Source organism: Lithobates pipiens, unplaced genomic scaffold (assembly GCF_037356315.1).
Source record: "Lithobates pipiens isolate NorthernLeopardFrog02 unplaced genomic scaffold, aLitPip1_a1.2 Scaffold_3, whole genome shotgun sequence".
NCBI classification, from domain to species: domain Eukaryota; kingdom Metazoa; phylum Chordata; class Amphibia; order Anura; family Ranidae; genus Lithobates; species Lithobates pipiens.
In genome coordinates, this window is record NW_027507790.1 from 141,163,643 (window position 1) to 141,185,820 (window position 22,178).

The window sequence follows — 22,178 nt, forward strand, 5'->3', positions numbered from 1 at the left end:
AAAGTAGAAAATATCATTTTTTTTCAAAATTTGCGGTCTTTTTACGTTTATATCGCAAAAAATAAAAATCGCAGAGGCAATCAAATACCATCAAAAGAAAGCTCTATTTGTGGGAAGAAAAGGACGCAAATTTTGTTTGGGTACAACATTGCATGACCGCGCAATTACCAGTTAAAGCAGCGCAGTGCCAAAGTGTAAAAAGACCTCTGGTCATTTACCAGCAAAATGGTCCGGTCTGAAAGTGGTTAAAATATACAAATGCAGCAATTTAGAATTCGGATGAAAGGTTTAGCGCTGGGATAACACTTTTTGAAAGATAAAAAGTGCATTTTATATACAACTATATAGATCAGACCAAAATGAGGGACAAATAAGGAAGATTTAGGGACGGAGGGACAGTCCCTCGAAATCAGGGACAGTCCCTCGAAATCAGGGACAGTTGGGAGATATTCTGTATGCATGAAACATTAGCGCGTTTTGCTGCAAAGATTTCGGGATGGTGTTTTCTATGCATACATAAAACATGGATTCCTGCTCTTCTTTATTTCTAATTTTATTAGTACAGGAGTTATCGGCGTTAGCCATGTTACCATAATGCAGGCTTAAAGGGTTACAGTTATAGAACTACAAATCTCAGCATGCAGAAGAAGAATGCAGTTTCACAATAGTTTTAGATTAACGGAGTGACCATGGAAGCTGGGCACTGTGAATGTGATCTTTGCTTTCTGTGTATAAAGTAAAGTCAATAAGTAATAGGTAGAAACGACCTGACTGTCTAACTAAGGAAACAGCAATTCCTACTTTGTTACCACAGAGAAGCACTTGCCGTAACTTCTCTTTTTTCTGCTAAAAATATGTGATTGCAGATAAGAGCGGAATGTCACAAGTGCCCACAATTTACATGTACACTTGTGACAAGAAGAACGCAGCACCAGGTAATGTTTTGTAAGCGTTGTCGTCACAAGTCACCTGATTACCTCTTTCTTCCTAGTGTAGAGCCAGAGAGGCGACATAAAGAGGAGGCAGAGGTGTGGTCCATGACAGGTGGGTTTTCCCTGAACTTAAGCCAAGGTGGTGTTCCCACCTTCTTGTGACTCAACAGATGTCTAATTTTATTGACAGCGATCATCTGGTCTTGCTTCACTTGCCAAGCATAAAGACATCTGAAACATGCACAGATAATCTGTCTGAAGGATTGCTACCTCTACAGGGATCCTTTAAGGGACTGTCCAGAACTCCTCATCCCAGGCTGAAATCTCAGATTTACACCATGGAAGAAGGGATAGATAACCCAACGTTCACCACTGTAGATGAGGTGGCATTGCAGACTATTGATAACGACATTAAAAAGGTGGTCCCAAGTTCTGGAGTACCGGAAAAGGAAATCCAGGGTCCCACTGGCAGCGAAGAGTATGAAGAGGGGCCATGCGGCTGGGGACGCTTCACGCCGAGATTTCTGCAGTGTTGTAACAATCCTAAGGGTTATTTAGTAATGTACAGCCTTCTGGCGATCATGCAAGGTGAGCAGCATTCCTTTCTCCAATTCTTCCTCACGCATTAACTTCAATGAAATCTAACCTGTTTGAATTCCTGTCTGTAGTGGGGGAAGACACGTCCCTTTTACACTGGAAAGAAACAAAATGTGTTGTCACTTTAGTCCCAAAGAATACATACGTGTCATTTACCTTGTTATCGTAGTCATACTATAAACTATAATAAACCCATATGCATGATTTATGTGTTTACATAGCAATTATGGCTCTGAGCAACCAGTCCAGTTCCGTGAATCATTTTTAAATCTGGACTTCAAAAATGACAGTTGAAAGCTGATTGGTTGGTAAGGTCAGCAAATTTTATCCGCACAATGTGGAATAGTGTCCCTCGAGAATTAGTTCTGGCCATCTCAGTAAAGCGTCAAAAAGAGCTGGATGCATTCCTAAATGCACAAAATATAACTGGATGCTGACATGTATAGGTAATAACATCAGAGATTGGTATTCCAGGGTAGTGATGAGCTCCGGCGTGTTTGCATGGTCCATGTGCAGAGCCCGCCAGGAAGTCGGCGCAGCGCTAATCACAGGCAGTGAGACATTGCCCGATCTCTGCATGAGACATTGCCGATCTCTGCATGAGACATTGCCCGATCTCTGCATGAGACATTGCCCGATCTCTGCATGAGACATTGCCCGATCTCTGCATGAGACATTGCCCGATTTCTCAATGAGACATTGCCGATCTCTGCATGAGACATTGGCGATCTCTGCATGAGACATTGCCGATCTCTGCATGAGACATTGCCGATCTCTGCATGAGAAATTGGCGATCTCTGCATGAGACATTGCCCGATCTCTGCATGAGACATTGCCGATCTCTGCATGAGACATTGCCGATCTCTGCATGAGACATTGCCGATCTCTGCATGAGACATTGCCCGATCTCTGCATGAGACATTGCCCGATCTCTGCATGAGACATTGCCGATCTCTGCATGAGACATTGCCCGATCTCTCAATAAGACATTGCCTGATCTCTGCATGAGACATTGCCCAATCTCTCAATGAGACATTGCCCAATCTCTCAATGAGATATTGCCCGATCTCTGTGTGAGACATTGCCCGATCTCTCAATGAGATATTGCCCGATCTCTGCGTGAGACATTGCCGATCTCTGCATGAGACATTGCCCGATCTCTGCGTGAGACATTGCCGATCTCTGCATGAGACATTGCCCGATCTCTGCATGAGACATTGCCGATCTCTGCATGAGACATTGCCGATCTCTGCATGAGACATTGCCCGATCTCTGCATGAGACATTGCCGATCTCTGCATGAGACATTGCCCGATCTCTCAATAAGACATTGCCTGATCTCTGCATGAGACATTGCCTGATCTCTGCATGAGACATTGCCGATCTCTGCATGAGACATTGCCGATCTCTGCATGAGACATTGCCGATCTCTGCATGAGACATTGCCGATCTCTGCATGAGACATTGCCCGATCTCTCAATAAGACATTGCCTGATCTCTGCATGAGACATTGCCCAATCTCTCAATGAGACATTGCCCAATCTCTCAATGAGATATTGCCCGATCTCTGCGTGAGACATTGCCCGATCTCTCAATGAGATATTGCCCGATCTCTGCGTGAGACATTGCCGATCTCTCAATGAGACATTGCCCGATCTCTCAATGAGACATTGCCCGATCTCTGCATGAGACATTGCCCGATCTCTCAATGAGACATTACCCGATCTCTCAATGAGACATTGCCCGATCTCTCAATGAGACATTGCCCGATCTCTCAATGAGACATTGCCGATCTCTGCATGAGACATTGCCCGATCTCTCAATGAGACATTGCCGATCTCTGCATGAGACATTGCCCGATCTCTCAATGAGACATTGCCGATCTCTGCATGAGACATTGCCCGATCTCTGCATGAGACATTGACCGATCTCTCCATGAGACATTGCCCGATCTCTGCAGCCATGCATCGGGACAATGTCTCACTGCCTGTGATTATCGCAGCGCTGCACCGACTTTTTTTTTTTAAACACACTCCGTCCCGCCAAGCTCACATGCAGAAGCGAACGCATATGTGAGTAGTTCCCGCATATTAAAACGGTGTTAAATCCACACATGTGAGATATTGCTGCGATCGTTAGAGCGAGAGCAATAATTCTAGCTCTAGACCACATCTGAAACACAAAACATGCAACCTGTAGAATTTTCGCCTTTGGAGATTTTTAAGGGTAAAAGTTTGTCGTCATTCCATGAGCGGGCGCAATTTTGAAGCGTGACATGTTGGATATCAATTTTTCTGACAGACCGCAACGACCACCATTTTAGTCTCTAGGGTGTTAGAAAAAAAAATGTATAATGTTTGGGGGTTCTAAGTAATTTTCTAGCAAAAAAACAGTTTTTAACTTGTAAACATCCCATCTAAAAAAAGAGGCTCAGTCTTAAAGTGGTTAATAAAACAAAAATGAAAAAAATCTAATTTCTTCATAAATTTAGGCCAATATGTATTATGCTACATGTTTTTGGTAAAAAAAATCCCAATAAGCGTATATTGATTGGTTTATGCAAAAGTTATAGCATTTACAAACTATGGGATTTTTTTTTTTTTTTTTTTTTTACTAGTAGTGTCAGAGATCAGTGACTTATAGTGGGTCTGCAATATTGCTACAGACATTCTGACACTTTTGACAGTTTTTGGGAGCCAGGGACACTAATACAGTGATCATTGCTAAAAATATGGACTGTTACTGTACTAATGATACTGGCTGGGACGATCAAAGGGTTAAATGTGTGCCTAGCCTGTGTTTCTGTGTACAGTGTGTGGTGCTTTTATTAGGGGAAGTAATCAATATAATTCTCTGCTTTGTGGGAAAAGTACAGTGCCTTGAAAAAGTATTCACACCCCTTGATATTTTTCACATTTTGTCATGTTAAAACCAAAATTGTAAATGTGTTTTATTGGGATTTTATGTGATAGACCCACACAAAGTGACACGTAATTGTGAAGTGGAAGGAAAATAATAAATGGTTTTCAACATTTTTTTTAAATAAATATGTAAAAGTGTGGTGTGCATTTGTATTCAGCCCTCTTTTACTCTGATAAACCTAACTAAAATTTAGTTGAACCAATTGCCTTTTGAAGTCACTTAATTAGTAAATAGAGTTAATCTGTGCTGTGTGTGATTTAATCTCAGTGTAAATACAGCTGTTCTGTGAGGCCCTCATAGGTTTGTTAGAGAACCTTAGTGAACAAACAGCATCACGAAAGCCAAGGAACACACCAGACAAGTCAGGGATAAAGTTGTGGAGAAGTTTAAAGCAGGGTTAGGTTATAAAAAATATCTCAAGCTTTGAACATCTCAAGTGCATTGATTATGACTGCAGCCCAATCAGCGATGCCTGCCAGTGCCCCCAGTAATGCCCACCGTGCCCAACAGTGATGCCCGCTTGTGTCCAACAGTGATGCCAATCAGTGCCCACCAGTGGTGCCAATCAGTGCCTATCAATGCTGCCTATCAGTGATGCCTGTCACTGCCTCCTTATCTGTGCCACCTACCAGTGCCATCTATCAGTGCCCATTTGTGCTGCTTATCAGTGCCCATAAAGGCTGCCCACCAGTGCCACCTATCAGTCCCTATCAGTGCTGCATATCAGTGCTGCCTATTAGTGCTCATCCGTGCTGCATATCAGTGCCGCCTATTGGTGCTGCATATCAGTGCCACCTCATCAGTGCCCATAAGTGCAGCCTATCAGTACAGTCAGTGCAGCCTCATCAGTGAAGGAGAAAAATTACTTATTTACAAAATTTAGAAAATTGGCCTGGACAGGAAGGGGGTGAATGGGCTCAGTATTGAAGTGGTTAAGATGCCAGTGCCAGGGAAAGAACATGGGAGGTTAAAATGGCTGGGGTAAGCACAGCGTTGGATCCTGGGACAGGCTGTTTATTAAAAGTCAGCAACTACAGTTTTTGTAGCTGCTGACTTTTAATTTTTACACAGAAGACTGGAGTAGACAGTCGAGTGCTGATTTACACTGGAAAATGTGCCTTGATCATAGTAACCATTTAGATTCAAAAATTGGCCACACAAACTTAGGTTGGCCAATTGAAAAAAATGTATGGATTTCCCATCCATCAATGTATTTTTGTAATCCAGTTCATTGGCCGTTTTAAATAAATGGTGCAACACAATAGGTACAATGTGAAGTATCCCATATCAGAATTTGTTTTCATTTTGGATGGATTCTAATTGGTTGTTTTGGTGCTGGACATTGCATTTAGTGCTTTTTTACGCCTAAAATTAAAACATTTTAGAAATGGGATAAAACAGGAAATGTAATGTGCATAAAAGTGTATCTATAGCCACATTTTCCCAGTTTTGGATAGGGTGGGGAAAGGTTTTAAGCCCTGTCAAGCACTCTATTTGTCCTGGTGACCATTGACAGAACATTATGGGAAATCCAAGATTTTGGAGTTTTCACCAGAACTACAGATGGCAGGACGGAAGGAGCCACACTATAACACTCCATGTGCAAGACTATATGGGGACCTTAGCCATAGGATAGACCTCTATGCAATTGTCTGGTGATTTCTGGACGCTTATATATGACCGATATGCTGTCTATTATTGACATAATACGCTTTTGGATGATAAATATCCTCTGCTCTTTGAAGTCCCTGCAAATCTGAGATATGTTGTAGTCAAATCCATTGGCCAATTGTACCCCCTTCGAGTGCTTATTGTGTCACATGTGAATTACCATCAGTCAATGACATTCTGGCCGGTATCCATGCGTGGCTCTGACGGACCATTTGCTCTCTTTACTTGTTAAGTTATTTCTGCTGTTCGGTGGAACGCTTACACTTAGAACTTTAAGCTACAGCTTTGGAAGTTTCAAGCCCTTTAGGAGATCTACGCTGTGTTTTTGAAATGCGTTGGACGCTATGTTGGTTGACAACTTTAAGGCTTCCCTTTCAGCTGGCTTTATATCTGCCCCCAGCAATATGTGTTTGTTTTTATCATCTTGAATTTTTTTTGTTATTTTTGTCATTTGTCTTATATATATCAATAAATTTGTATTTTTTTTATGATTACTGTTTGTGGTCCGTTTAAAATCCCAACATGAGGAACCCTTTTTTTTACTACAGATGGCAAGAAATCATTCTATTGAATCAACTTGTTCTCTGACAACTGTCTGAAAGAATTCCTCTCACTTCCTGTTGCATCATGAGTACAGGAAATGAAGGGAATACACTTTAATATTTGTGCAGCTGTACGGTACATATATGTACATATATGCTAAAAATGAATTGTGAATATAAAACTGAGTGAGACATTTAAAACAGCAAAAGATGGGGTGGGGTATATGTAGGGCAGAGGCATTGAATGGCTGTGCAGAACATTAAAGTGTTTTTTTAGACATTACAGTGCATAGATTGACAAGCACACCAGTATCTCTGATACTTAAAAGTCAGTAATATTGTAGAAAGTTATGTAACAACATTTGTAATACTTCCTGACCTAAAAATTGTGTAAGCTAGCCTTTGCCAACCTTAGAACACATCTCTGTAATCAGTAAGTTTCAGATACAAAATTAATGAATAACTTGATCATTTTTAACACCTCTTACTCTATATGACAATATTTTTCTTTTGTGTAATAATTATGGATGAATATTAAGAACATTATCCAAAAAACCCAACCAGTGAAAATTGTAGTGTCCCTTGCATTGGAGGTCAATGTGTAGGTGCCCCTTACATTAGTAGTTACTGTAGTGTTCCCTTAATGGTCAATGAGATAGGGTCCTTTTACATTGGCGGTCAGCGGGGTAGAGTCCCCTTGCAGTGGAGGCCATTGTAGAAGTACCACCTTACATTGGTTGGCAGTGGGTTAGGGTTTCCTTACATTGGAGGTCAGTGGAGAAGTGCCTCCTTACACTGTTGTTCACTCGATAAGTATTCCCTTACACTGGTGGTCATACTGTTAAATGATCAAGTACTCTCTTTCGTTAATGGTCATTTGAGAATGTTTCCCTTTCATTGCTGTTCAGTTATGGCCAGTAATATAAGGGTTCCTGACATTGTTTGTTGTTACTAGAAATATTGTTCTTTTACATTCGGTGTCAGTGAGAAGAATGTCCCCTACATTAGTGGTCAGGGTCGTTCCCCCTTACATTGATGGTCAGTGCGAAGAATACCTTATTACATTGTTGATCAGTGCAAAGAATACCCTTTACATTGGTGGTCAGTGGAAAGAATTCCCATCACCATATACAGCCAGCTAAAAAGATAATCTCTATAATGAATTACTTACCTGTGAGATGAGAGGAGAGTTGGCCATGGGCTTGCTTTCACATTAGCAAATGTCTCCTGCAGGTCAACTGTGAGAGCTTGCACCTCAGGTTCACCTTGCTTCTGCTAAAAAGTGATGTTGACACTAAGCCATGTACTGCAAAATACATTTGGATTTAATGCTTATATGAGATTATAGTGACTGAGATTTACACCTGTTTTAAACCTGTCAGGGAACCGACATGACTTCAAGTTCAAGTACTGCACTTTATGAGTAATGTTATTTATATATTTTTTATGTATTTCAGATACTTAAATAGCTCCATCACGCATTTACACCACACTTTACATATTATTATACAGTAACATCGGTCCCCGCCCTCAAGGAGCCTACAATCTAAGGTCCTTAAAGCTGGGTACACACAGGCTGAAAACGGTCGGTTTGCCGACTTTCAGCCCGTGAGTACAGCTCCTCTTCTGACAGAAGCTTGTCTCATGACTAGTCTGTTGAACAACCATGCTGGAAAGCCAGCATCCGATCAGCCATTGGCTAATCACTTTGTTCTGTCGGGGGGGGGGGGGGGGCTAGGGGGGCAGGCCCCCTGTCAGAATACAATAGCTCAGTGGGGAGATCAGCGCACTAACATTGGATGTGTTAGCACAGGTATCTGTAAAGTTTTTTGTGTGTACCCAGCATAACTAAAACTCATGCTAGGGCCAAATTAGACATGAGCCAATTACCTACAGCATGTTTTTGTTTGGAGTGTGGGAGGAAACTGGAATGCCCAGAGGAAACTCACACAGATACTGGGAGGACATGCAAACTCCGTGCAGTGTCATGGTTGGAATTCAAACTGATGACCCTAGTGCTGCCTATTATATGCTATTTTGGTTCTTATATTAGGTCCAAACTGATTAATGTGGGAGTTGAACTATATGCTGCAACTTTCCCCCACTCCTGTTTTTCTGTGGAATTTGTATAAGGAAAACCATTGCTGTACTGGAATGCAAGTGACCGCTCTACTTTTTACATTATATATTTTCTTGATAGCTGTATCCAGCTCATCCATACTACAATAGACTTTGAAGAGGTTAAAAAAAAAGGATTACCAGCTCTGAGGCTGGGGTAGTCTTTTGATTAGAAGTGGTGTGTTCACTTTTGCATGGGACAACACCTACTTCTATGAGGGAGTGCAATTAGATCAAATTCTTCAAAGAAGTGATGGCAGATTCCTAATCTAATTCTATGAATACCCTGCTGATCCTAGCACAGATTATCACAAGCCGAATCTTCTACAACTTCTCTTATTGCTACATTAACGATAACACTAGGAGATTGTTGGGTGTCTGAGAGTCACCGGCACCAAATCTCTTCATAATGACTTCAAAACATGTATAGAACGAGAGAATGGGATTCTAGAGGATCTGGTGATGTCAATCATTTTGACTACCCTCTTTGACAATAATGGCAGGTAATTCATTGGCTCGTATCCCCCCATGGTTCACTGATATCCCCTCAAAAAATAAAATAAAATAAATTATATATATATATATATATATATATATATATATATATATATATATATATATATATATATATATATACATATATATATATATATATATATATATATATACATATATACATATACATATATACATATATACATAAAATCTCATGTTTTGAATCTGCAATACCCATATTACTATCATATATACCTCTGTGTAAGGAAGTGGTTGCATACCAATAGTATATAGATACCAAATAGAAAATGCCCGACCACGTGCAGATGTATAGAAAAAAATCACTGTGATCCAAACTTAATAGAATTTGGCCAGACACAGCTCATAGACAGAACACCTCCTTATCCCAAGAGATAAAGAGGAGTATATAGATAAGGTATACCTAAAGGAAACATATATTAGAATATTTGGGAAGAGGTGAAGACATATCTCCCATCATTCATTGCTTACCCAGAGAGTATCCGTAAAGGGGAGAGAATTAGACTCATGGGCGTTGCAGATCACTTTTGTGGTAGATTAGAGCTTCACTAGCAAATATCTTTACTGCACCCCAAAATGCCTTGTCCCGTCCACAAAGGGTAAACCAGAGGGGGGGGGGGGCTAGGAATGAAGCCCCTTAGCCTATTTCCCTGAAACAATAATTGAAGAAGTTAATTTTGTCCCCTACATAAAGGGCATAGTGATATAGAGCAAATTTGGCATATCAGTACTTACTATCAGATGAGCGTTCCTCTGTGCAGAGCGTATGGGTGTCACTCTGAGAGTCACAGCTGATACAATTTAAATTGCCGCCTAATCGCCAGCTTATTGGCTGCTTTAGATCACATGTCAAAAGGGTGGACGAGCGGCGAACATGTTTCCACGTCGCCGCTAAAACAGCCAATCATATTTAAGGGTAGTTAAGTCCTAATGTGAGCGGACCACCTTGGAACGCAACGCTATGGGCGGAGATGGCATCAATGCCTCACACGCCCACCGCGTGTGCTGACGTGCAATGTCTACTATGGGAATTACGTCCTAATATATATGTTATTTGGTGTTGGTGGTCATTTAAAATCCCACCCAATTAGGGTTTTTTTTCTTCTTGCAATTCAACAGGGATGGGACCACCTCACCAAATCTTTTGACCCAATGCTAGCCCCCCCTTTATTATAGCTTTATTATAGCTATTTTCAGCTAGACTTGTATTCAATGCAGCTATGAGAATATATCTCTCTGATAGTCAGACTGGAGGAAGCGGGATATACTAACGGAAGCACTCAATCAAAGTGTGTGATCAGATCCATCACAAGTACCCATCAGTGCAGCCTTTCAGTGTCCATCAGTGTCGCCTATCAGTGCATATCAGTGCTATTGCCCATCAGTGCCCACCTATGAGTGCCACCCATCAGTGCCACCCATCAGTGCCGCATATCAGTGCTGCCTATCAGTGCCCATCGTCAGTGCCCATCAGTGCCCCCCTCATCAGTGCCATCTCATTGGTGCCGCATTATCAGTGCCCACAAGTGTAGCTTATCAGTGCCCATCAGTGAAGAAGAAAACTTACTTATTTAAAACATTTTATAATAAAAACAAAGAAAAACTTTATTATTCTTTTTTATTTGTTTAGCAAAAAATAAAAATGACAGAGGTGATAAAATACCACCAAAAGAAAGCTCTATTTCTGGGAACAAAATCATAAAAATTTGCTTTGGGTAAAGTGTAGTATGACCACGCAATTGTCATTTAAAAAGTGACAGCACTGAAAGCAGAAAATTGTCTTGGGCAGGAAGGTGCGGAAGTACTTTGTATTGAAGTGGTTAAATTGCTAATTTGATCTAAATAAGTGCTTTTATAATTGTAACACCTAGTCCTAGGCTGTTCCTATCAAGCTTTAACTAGATTGCAGAAATGGGTGCATATCTTTCTGCTGTGTGATATAATTATACAAGCAACATGTCAATTATAGGGATATTATTTACTGATGTACATGAATGTACACAGCACATTTCAGCTTGTATTGCCACACTGAAATGGGAAGTATGTTACATTCAATCTGAAACAATAGACTTCTTTTATTTTAAAGCGGACATTGAGTCATTTTTTAAACGTTTCCATTTATGAAATCTTCTGCCCTTGTTGTTTTAACTTTGGATAGTAAAACATTTTTTTCCTGCCAGTAAATACCTTGAACAGCCCACTTCCTGTTTCTTGTCTGTCATTAGCCTAGATTTATGACATCATACACAACTCTCTCTCTCACTCTTGTGAGACTTTGCCAGGAAGGTGGGGGGGGGGGGGGGGTGAGTCATAAGAGGGCCAATGAGAGCTGCAGAGCTTGAGGTGTGTCTGTGTAAATCCAGGAAGTGAACAGGCAGCTGCTTTAGCTGCCCACAGTTAAAATGGCTGCAGCCAGAATTAGTGGAGAGAGATTTCTGCAGCATATTTGGCAGGTACAGAATCACAGTATATATAATATAATATGCAAAGTGCTTGGAAGGAAGCTTCAGAATGGCAGAGATGTTGCTTTTATTACAAATTATGTGAGCAGACTGCAGTTCCTCTTTAATTCTGGACAGAGATTCTTGTAACATAGGTTTAGCTACCAAGCAAAGGACTGCAGCAAATTACTTCAGGGTTTGTTTCATGTACTGAGTTTTTGTTTTTCAGATTCCAGCTACTAGCATTCAGCCAGGCACTGAGACACTAAGGTGTATGCATAGCATACAGAAGCCTTGGCAGGCCCTTTTTTTGGAACTAGTTTTTACATGAGTGAACGTAATTAGAGAACACTGGACTTCATCACAAGCTTTCCTAAGGGGATTTATGTATCTTATCACATGAATAATGTTTGAGTTATAGAATATCGTAGCCAACATTGTGAAATGGCGCTAAAAGTGTGTATTTGTAGCACAATTTTAATGTTCAATTTTTTTACATTTTTAATTTTTTTTATTTGAACCAATTGGATATACGTGCTGCTTATTTCTTATATATATATTTTAACCACTTGAGGACCGGAAGGATTTGCCCCCTTAATGACCAGGCCATTTTTTGCGATACAGCACTGTGCCACTTTAACTGACCCAAAGAAAATGTAGGTCCTTTATTCCCCACAAATAGAGCTATCTTTTAGTTGTATTTGATCACCTCTGTGGTTTTTATTTGTTGCGCTATGAACAAAAAAAGAGCGACAATTTTGAAAAAAAAACAAAAACAATATTTGTTACTTTTTGCTATAACCACTTAAGGACCAGGCCTCTTTTTCAGATTTGGTGTTTACATGTTTAAAACATTTTTTTTTGCTAGAAAATGACTTAGAACCCCCAAACATTTTATATTGTTTTTTTCTAACACCCTAGAGAATAAAATGGCGGTCATTGAAATTCTTTTTTTAACACCGTATTTGCGCAGCGGTCTTACAAGCGCACTTTTTTTTAGAAAAAATTCCCTTTTTTGAATAAAAAAAATAAGACAACAGTAAAATATATTGTGAAAGATAATGGTACGCCGAGGAAATTGATACCCAACATGTCACGCTTCAAAATTGCGCCCGCTCGTGGAAAGGCGTCAAACTTTTAGCCTCAAAAATCTCCATAAGCAACATTTAAAAAATTCTACAGGTTGTATTTTTTGCGTTACAGAGGAGGTCTAGGGCTAGAATTATTGCTCTCGCTCTACCGATCGCAGCGATACCTCACATGTGTGGTTTGACCACTGTTTTCATATGCGGCGCTACTCACGTATGCGCTCGCTTCTGTGCGCAAGCTCGTCGTGACGGGGTGTTTTTAAAAACTTTTTTTTTTTCCTTATTTATTTTAATTGATTTTATTTATTTTTACACTGTTTTTAAAAAAAAAAATGGATCACTTTTATTCCTATTACAAGGAATGTAAACATCCCTTGTAATAGAAAAAAGCATGACAGGTCCTCTTAAATATGAGATCTGGGGTCAAAAAGTCCTCAGATCTCATATTTGGACTAAAATGCAAAAAAAAAAAAAAAAAAAAAGACATTTAAAAAAAATATACCTTTAATAGGTATGGGCAGAAGTGACATTTGACGTCGCTTCCGCCCTCCTATGGTATAGAGACGAGTGGGGGCCATCTTAGCCTCACTCATCTCCATACCCAGCTAGGAAAAGGACCCGATCGCCTCCGGGGGGGTGGCACCTCTCCCGCCGCCGTTAGCGGTGATCTCGCGGCGAATCTGTTATCGTACAGACGACCGGTGCCTGAAGAGGTGGATATCTCGGTTGTGGCAGCAGCTGCTGCCGTTACCGAGATATCCCTCTTCAAAAATAGGACGTACATCGGCGTGCGCTGGTCGTTAAGTGGTTAATAAATATCCCCAAAAAAAAAAATTATAAAAAAAAATTACTTCACCAGTTTAGGCCAATATACATTCTTCTACATATTTTTGGTAAAAAAAAAACATTGCAATAAGCGTATATTGATTGGTTTGCACAAAAGTTATAGCGTCTACAAAATAGGGGATAGATTTATGTCCTTTTTATTATTAGATTTTTTTTTTTACTATTAATGGTTGCGATCTACGATTTTTAGCTGGAGTGGGACATTGCAGCAGACAGATTGGACAGTTTTGACACTTTTTTGGGGACCATTGACATTTATACAGTGATCAGAGCTTAACCACTACGCGCCCGCGCTATAGCCAAAAGACGGCTACAGCGCAGGGCTGAATTGCTGGGAGGGTGTCCCTGGACATCCTCCTGTTTACTAGTACCCCATGCAGCACCGTGGGTGCGCATCAGGGAAATTCTCTTGGACACGGGCAATCACAGATCGTGCTACATGGCCAATAACAGCGCCCATTTAACACTCAATTGGAGTGCCCAATGAGAGATGATCTCATATGTAAGCATATGAGATCATCTCTCATTGCCGGCTCTCCCTCCTCACACAGAGACCGCGTGTGAGGAGGGAGAGTAACCTGCGGCTGCAGCGTGAGTGTTTTAACACAAACACATTGCCACACACACAAACACACGTGCCTCACAGTACCTATCAGTGCCACCTGTCAGTGCCATCTGTCTCCTGTGCCACCTGTCAATGCCATCTGTCCCCAGTGCCACCTGTCACTGCCACCCGTCAGTGTCACGTGCCATCTATTATCAGTGTCACGTGTCAGCAGTGCCATGTATCAGTGCCATCTGTCATCAGTGTCACGTGTCATCAGTGCTACGTATTAGTGCCATCTGCCATCAGTGCCACGTATTAGTGTCACCTGTCATCAGTGCCACGTGTCATCAGTGTCACATATTAGTGGCATCTGTCATCAGTGCAACATCAGTGTCACGTGTCATCAGTGCCACGTATTAGTGCCATCTGTCATCAGTGCCACATCGGTGTCACATGTCATTGTCCTGGTGCTCCAGGGCCTTCAAAAGTGTAATAGGTAGTCAACAAGTTAGATGTGTAATTTATGCTCCTACATGGGGCTCCCTGCATTTTGGGCCTCTCTATGTGGCCAGGCTGTGAAAAAGTCCCACACATGTGGTATCATAATACTCAGGAGGAGCAGCAGAATGTATTTTGGGGAGTACATATGCCATGTGAGAGAAATAACCTATTACAATGACAATTTTGTGGGAAAAAACTATCTTAATTTTGAAAAGAATTGTGGGAAAAAAATGACAACATGAAAAACCTCACCATGCATCTTACTAAATACCTTGAAATGTTTACTTAAAAAAAAAATAGGTCATTTGGGGGGTATTTGTACTTTCCTGGCTTTTTCGGGTTGCAAGAAATGAGATAGGCCACCGGTACATCAGGTGTGATCAGTTTTTATGATTTGCACCACAGCTTGTAGACTCTCTAACTTTCACACAGACCAAATAATATCCACTAATTTGGGTTATTTTTACCAAACATATGTAGCAGTATAAATTGTGGGCAAAATTTATGAAGAAAAAGTTATAATTTGCTAAATTTTATCACAGAAACTAAGAAAGATGTGTTTTTTTTTTTCAAAATTTTCGGTATTTTTTGATATATAGCGCAAAAAAGAAAAAACCCAGAAGTGATCAAATACCACCAAAAGAAAGCTCTATTTGTATGAAAAAAAGGGACAAAAAAAATTATTTGGGTACAGTATTACATGACTGAGTAATTGTCATTCAAAGTGTGAGAGCGCTGAAAGCTGAAAATTGGTCTGGGCAAGAGGGGTGTTTAAGTGCCCAGAAGGCAAGTAGTTAAAATAGCCACTGATTACTGTATAAATGTCACTGACAGGGAAGGGGGTAACACTAGGAGTCGATCAAGGGGTTAAGTGTTCCCTAGGGAGGTGTTTCTAACTGTGGGGGGAGGGGACTGACTGGAGGAGGAGAGAAATCGCTGTTCTTGATCATTAGGAACAGCAGATCTCTCTCTACTCCCCTGTCAGAACGGGGATCCGTGTGTTTACATACACAGATCCCAATTCTGGCTCTCTGTGGAGCAATCGTGGGAGGCTTGCGGACATCACGGCTACCAGCCACATACATTGGCTCCAGCGTTGCACGGCGGGCGAGCGCACGTGCCCCCTATCGCTCTTAAAGTGGCCAACGTAGACGCCCCAGAGAGCCAACCTTCCACAGTATAATGGCAGTGGATGGTCAGCAAGCGGTTACAGCATAACTAAAGGCAAAACTTTTTTTTTTTTAGATTTGGATGGACCTGTCAGTTTTTACTGCTGGCTGTGCCCCTGTTAGAGAGATTTACCCTTTTTAGCATTATCATTGAAAGGGAAAGTAAATAAAATTGCACATTTTTGGGTTGTCCCCAGAAAAGTAGGGGACATCTTGCAATGTGGACACTAGTTCTAGTGACCTGGGGGGTCCCCAAGGAGTTCCCTTAATTTGTAGGGATTTCCTCCCACTTCCTATTTGGCTATGGGACCGGAATTTAAGGGAAATCTCTGCAATGGCATACAGATGAAGAAATAAAATCTTACAGGGGTTATAAGTTTTTCCAACGGTTCTATTTTAACTTTTACATAGACATTGTACTCATGGGATCTCTGGAAGAGCATGTTTCCTCATACTACAGCATACCCTTATTGGTCACAGTAGCCCTTATGTACTATTGCAAATAAACAAGGGGCACAACTCCTTCCATTGATATGAGGCACTATTCCTCTCACTGACACCAACAATGGGGCACTATATCTTCCACCGATACCAATGATGGAATACTATTCCTTCTACTAATAGGGGGATTACTTCTATTGACCACCAACCCTGAGGCCATATTTATACTCACTGCTGCTGGGCCCGTGACATTAAAGTGGCCCTTTGTTTGAAAAGTTTGGAGACCCCTGCTCTAGCTGATCATACAATAATGTTCAATGCATTCAGTTTAGTCCTTGTTTGCTATGTGTAGTGAACACCTAAATAATGCTGCTTTTGTGTCTACTGTTGACAATTAATTCAATTAAAAATAAATGTAAAGTGACTGACACTCTACGAAATAAAATGCTCTAAACTAAATGGCGTGTCAAAACAAAACACCCTATACACTATGTTGCTGTAGGCATGTTAGAAGTAGAAAAATGTAGCGTATGTATGGACATTAATCATTGGAATTTCTTTTTCAAGCACCTGTGCATGGAGTCTACTATCTCCAGCTGGTGCTTGAACCTCTGTTCTTACACACAGATAGTTTCCTTTAATGATAGCTGTGTACACTTAATGCAGTTGTATTTCTACATGGTATACACATTTAGAAATATTAAAAGCATAGAGATATACCTAGAAACATAAGTGAAAATCTTAAACAAGCCACAATTTAGCTAGTGTACATTAGCATTAGGATGCTGCACTTTTTCTATTTAGAACTACTCCGATTGTAGAGCTTGTGTGCATGTGGGTGCATTGTAAATTCCATTTGCTTGGTCATGCATGGTCAATGCTTTGGAGTTTGCGTATATCTACTAGAAAGTCCAGTCCCATATGTTGGCCCAAATCTGTATAATATATTTCCTCTAAGATGATGCGCACAACCAGTTTCTACTCTTAAAAATCTTCATGTTTATTGGAAAACCACAGTGCACAAACGCAAATATAATCAACTGATTTTATTTGCGGTTGTACACTGTAGTTTTCCAGTAAACATGAAGGTTTTTAAGAGCAGAAACTGGTTGTGCGCATCATCTTAATGAATAACTTCTTACTGGGGTTGAGCTAACCCGAACTGTAAAGTTCGGGTTCGTACCGAACTTTTGGCTTTTTGGGTCCCGAACCCGTACCCGAACAATTGACTGTATGTTTGGGTTCGGAGTTCGGTAATGTAATGGCGCTTTTTTAACAGCTGCAGGGCAGCCAATTAACATTCATTTAACTCATGTGCTCTTAGAAGCCATCACAGCCATGCCTACTAATGGCATGGCTGTGATTGGCCAGTGCAGCATGTGACCCAGCCTCTATTTAAGCCAGAGGCACATAGCACAGCACGTCACTCTGCTTTAGCTAGTGTAGGGAAAGGTTGCTGCTGCTGCTTTGAGGGAGAGAATTAGATAGGAGTCCTGATTCTGAAATCTATTCTAATTAGTCAGCGATCTACATTGATTTAGTTGTGTGGGTGCAGTGCACAAGCTTTTTAAACTGCACTGAGAGAAAAGATAGACAGTGTAGGGCAAGGTTCCTGTTGGTGCTTTGAGGGAGAGAGAATTATCTAGGAGTCCAGATTCAGAAATCTATTCTGATAACTCAGCGATCTACACAGATTTACCTGGTTGGGTTGCAGTGCACAGTCTTTTTACACTGCCATGAGCACAGTGCCAGAGAAAATATAACTTTTATCTGCAAGCACAGTGCACCAGCACTGCACATGTTACTGTGACATATCCCCTGTACATACCGTGGGTGCATTCTGCTCTTCCAAAAACTCCCATTTAGGGCAAAAAAATATATATTTTGCAGTGTTTTCTGCATATGTGGAGGTGTGCATTACACAATTTATATAGTTTTCTTCTATTGTGCTATTCAAATAAAAATGTTTTAGGGCAAAATCATTTTTTTTGAATAGCATTTTCCCCATTTCTGTAGCTCTAAGGTACACTGTTTACATACTCTGGGTGTATTCTGCTATTGCAAAAACACTCATTTAGTGCAAAAAAAAAAAAACATTTGCAGTGTTTTCTGCATATGTGGAGGTGTGCATTACACAATTTATATAGTTTTCTTCTATTGTGCTATTCAAATGAAAATTTTTTAGGGCAAAACATTTTTTTTTTAATAACATTTCCGCCATTTCTGTAGCTCTCAGATACACCGTTTACATACTCTGGGTGTATTCTGCTATTGGAAAAACACCCATTTAGGGCAAGATCCTAAATTTGGAAAATATGAGGAGAACGTCAAAGAAGGGATGTGGCTCCGGTCGTGGTGCTGCTGGTGGAGCTCCTGTTGCAGGGACGGCCTCCCGGCAATTGCCGTCCGCACTGCAGCCGTCTTTCGGCTATAGTGCGGACGCCTAATGGTTAATTAAAAGATTCATTCTTACCTAGGTGGATACAGCATCAGACTGATGCTGCATCTGTCCGATGCTGCATCTGTCCCCCGCTGTCTGTGCTTTGAGAACAAAGCCACGGAACATCGCTGATGGCTAGGTTCTCTCATCTCCCAGAGAGGAGAGCTGCTGACTGTCAGCCAGCGTATCTCCTCATTGCTTCTCCACGCTCATTGGAGTGTTGAGCTGTGGAGGGGCGGGGATCGGCTATCTCAGCGGCTCGCTGAGACTGCCATCAATCAAGGCAGCTGGTGGATCCAGACTTAGGAAGTCAGCATGATGCACTGCCTCGACTGATGGCAGTGATGTCAGCGGAGAGTGGACTTCAGACCGCTCTCCACTGAAAACGGGTCACAGAAGTGCAAAACGAATTGCACTCCTGTGACCCAGAGCAGAAACCCAGCCTAAAAAGCTCAGGCTGGACTTTTCCTTTAATATCTCTAATGCCCTGTACACGCAGTCGGACATTCCGACCACAAAATCCGATTTTTTCCAACAGATTTTGTCCAAAACTTGTGTTACATACACACGGTTGGACAAAGTTGTCGGAAAATCCAATCGTTCGGAATGTGGTGACGTTCGTTGTGTACAACTGGACTATGTAGAGGCAAGTAACCAATAGCTTTGGTCTCGTAATTTGATCTAAGCATGTGTGGCACTTTGACTGATGAGAATTCTCTACAAACGATCGGAAAAAGTCTGATGGGATTTTTTTTGTCGGAAAATTTTAGATCCTGCTCTCAATTTTTTCCATCTGAATTTTTGACGGAAAAAGTCCGATAGAGCCCACAACAATAGAGCCCACAACAATATAATCCGATCGTACCTTTTGTGTGTACAGGGCATTATAGTCGTAATAATATTTGTTTAGATTATATAGGGGATCATTTTAATTTGTGTTGGTTGTTTTGAATTTTGTTTTTGAAGGTTTATTTTGTATGTAGCAATGTATATGTTTCATGCTTGTAATAAACAAAGCTTCCATCAGTATATTATAGTGATTCTTGAAGGCTTCCATTGGTAATGGGCAGTAGAGCATGCAGCATGGGTTTTCTCTGTTTCTGAGGCCTAGATTCAGGTTTGCTGTGTAGTGTTCCAACAGTAATGCAACCTGTAATGAGAAATGTATGGAGGCTGCATTGCTGAACTCCTTTTCAAAATTCGAGGTGCCTGGCTGTCACTGACTGCAGTATGTTTGATGTGTATGCTTGTTTCTGGTTGGTGGCTAAGAAAGCACTAAATAGACAATATTAGAATGACAGCACTGGCCACTTATCTGTATCTGTAACTGTATCTTTAATATATTGGTCAGGCAGTGCACTGACACCTTTGCTGCCATGGTGCTATGTGCTGGATGTTCAGTGTGCCCCTGTGCCTTTTAAAGAAGTGTGGGCTGCTTCCAGGCTCACCTGCCCTCTGCCTATCCATTAACATGCATGTGCTTCCATAAGTTAGAGTTAGGACCACAGAAAATGGGGTGCCTTGACGAGGCATGTACCCCTGTTTTAATGCATATTGTTAGGCAGGTCAGTTTGGTTGGTCACTGGCTGGTTGGTAAGTTGAGCTTGGAAATTTCTTTGGTTTTGTCTGACATACGTCACCCTTCCAGTGCTATTTACTGCAAAGACCAGTTATAGGTGGGGGCAGTGGCCACTTATTTGTACTACCCATGTGAGGGCCACATGTACCCGTGTAGGATGCAGTGCCTGTGTCCATGAAGCCACTGCATCCCAAATGACATGAAAGCGACTGCCTGCAAAGGGATGCATGGAGCACCTACACATTCCCATATGGATAAACAGAGCTCTTGCAATGGCAAGGTAACTTGTGATTTACTCATTATAGATGTTACGTTACGAAATACCTTTAACTTCAAAAAGTTTGTGTGGTGACTTCAGATAACTGCAGGAAAACAATTGATGTGCAAGATGGAAATATTATTTGATAAATGTGAGTTTATTTATGTTTGAACAGTAAAATGTGTAGCACCATGGTACTGACAACTTCCAAATTAAAGAAAAACTGTTCTGAATATAATATATAGATTGTTATTGCCATTGTTGACATCTCCATTGAAAATGTTAATTGCCTGGCAATCATGCTGATTTAATGGATTTAATACTTCCCGAGTCACTGAGCTATAACAACTGTGCAAATAAGGTGTTCTGACTTCATTGTTTGTCATGTCATTGTCCCAGAAAGAACTGACTTATAGAAAAGCAGACTGCCAGAAAACTAGGGTTTTCTGAAGACAGTCAGCAATGACAGCTTTCAAAGTTGTCTTTTGGGGGGGGATTCTTTTTTATTGAAATTTTCATAATAAAGTTACAAACTTAAACATTCAACATCAAGCAATACAATGCAACAGCACCTGTGGACAATGCAACTACTTCTAAACCCAAAACTGTGACAAGTTTCATAGACAGCAGTAAACAAAGAGCACATATACAGTATCTCACAAAAGTGAGTACACCCCTCACATTTTTGTAAATATTTTATGATATCTTTTCATGTGACAACACTGGAGAAATGACACTTTGCTACAATGTAAAGTAGTGAGTATAACTGTAAATTTGCTGTCCCCTCAAAATAACTCAACACACAGCCATTAATGTCTAAACCACTGGCAACAAAGTGAGTACACCCCTAAGTGAAAATGTCCAAATAGGGCCCAATTAGCTACTGTATTTTCCCTCCCTGGTGTCATGCGATAAATTAGTGTTACACTGTCTCAGGTGTGAATGGGGAGCAGGTGTGTTAAATTTGGTGTTATCGCTCTCACTCTCTCTCATACTGGTCACTGGACGTTCCACATGGCACCTAATGGCAAAGAACTCTCTGAGGATCTGAAAAAAAATAATTGCTGCTCTACATAAAGATGGCCTAGGCTATAAGAAGTTTGTCAAGACCCTGAAACTGAGCTGCAGCATGGTGGCCAAGACTACAGTGGTTTAAAAGGACAGGTTCCACTCAGAACTGGCCTCGCCATGATCAAACAAAGAAGTTGAGTGCACGTGCTCGGTGTCATATCCAGAGATTTTCTTTGGGAAATAGATGTATGAGTGTTGCCAGCATTGCTGCAGAGGTTGAAGGGGTGGGGGGGTCAGCCTGTCAGTGCTCAGACCATATGTCGCAAACTGCACCCAATTGGTCTGCATGTCTCAGAAGGAAGCCTCTTCTAAAGATGATGGACAAGAAAGCCCACAAACAGTTTGCTGAAGACAAGCAGCTTAAGGACATGGATTACTGGAACCATGCCCTGTGGTCTGATGAGACCAAGATAAACTTATTTGGTTCAGATGGTGTCAAGTGTGTGTGGTGGCAACCAGGTGAGGAGTACAAAGACACGTG

General features: G+C 41.1%; 1 protein-coding gene across 1 annotated transcript in view; it reads left to right on the plus strand.

The window, feature by feature from the left end:
• The first annotated feature begins 845 nt into the window (after positions 1-845).
• Positions 846-22,178, plus strand: part of SLCO4C1 (solute carrier organic anion transporter family member 4C1) — a 110,162-nt gene continuing 88,829 nt past the window's right edge. The window contains exon 1 of the mRNA XM_077462334.1: positions 846-1,520. Within this exon, the coding sequence (XP_077318460.1) occupies positions 1,103-1,520 (418 nt within the window). The 5' untranslated portion in view covers positions 846-1,102. The remainder of the gene's footprint in view (positions 1,521-22,178) is intronic.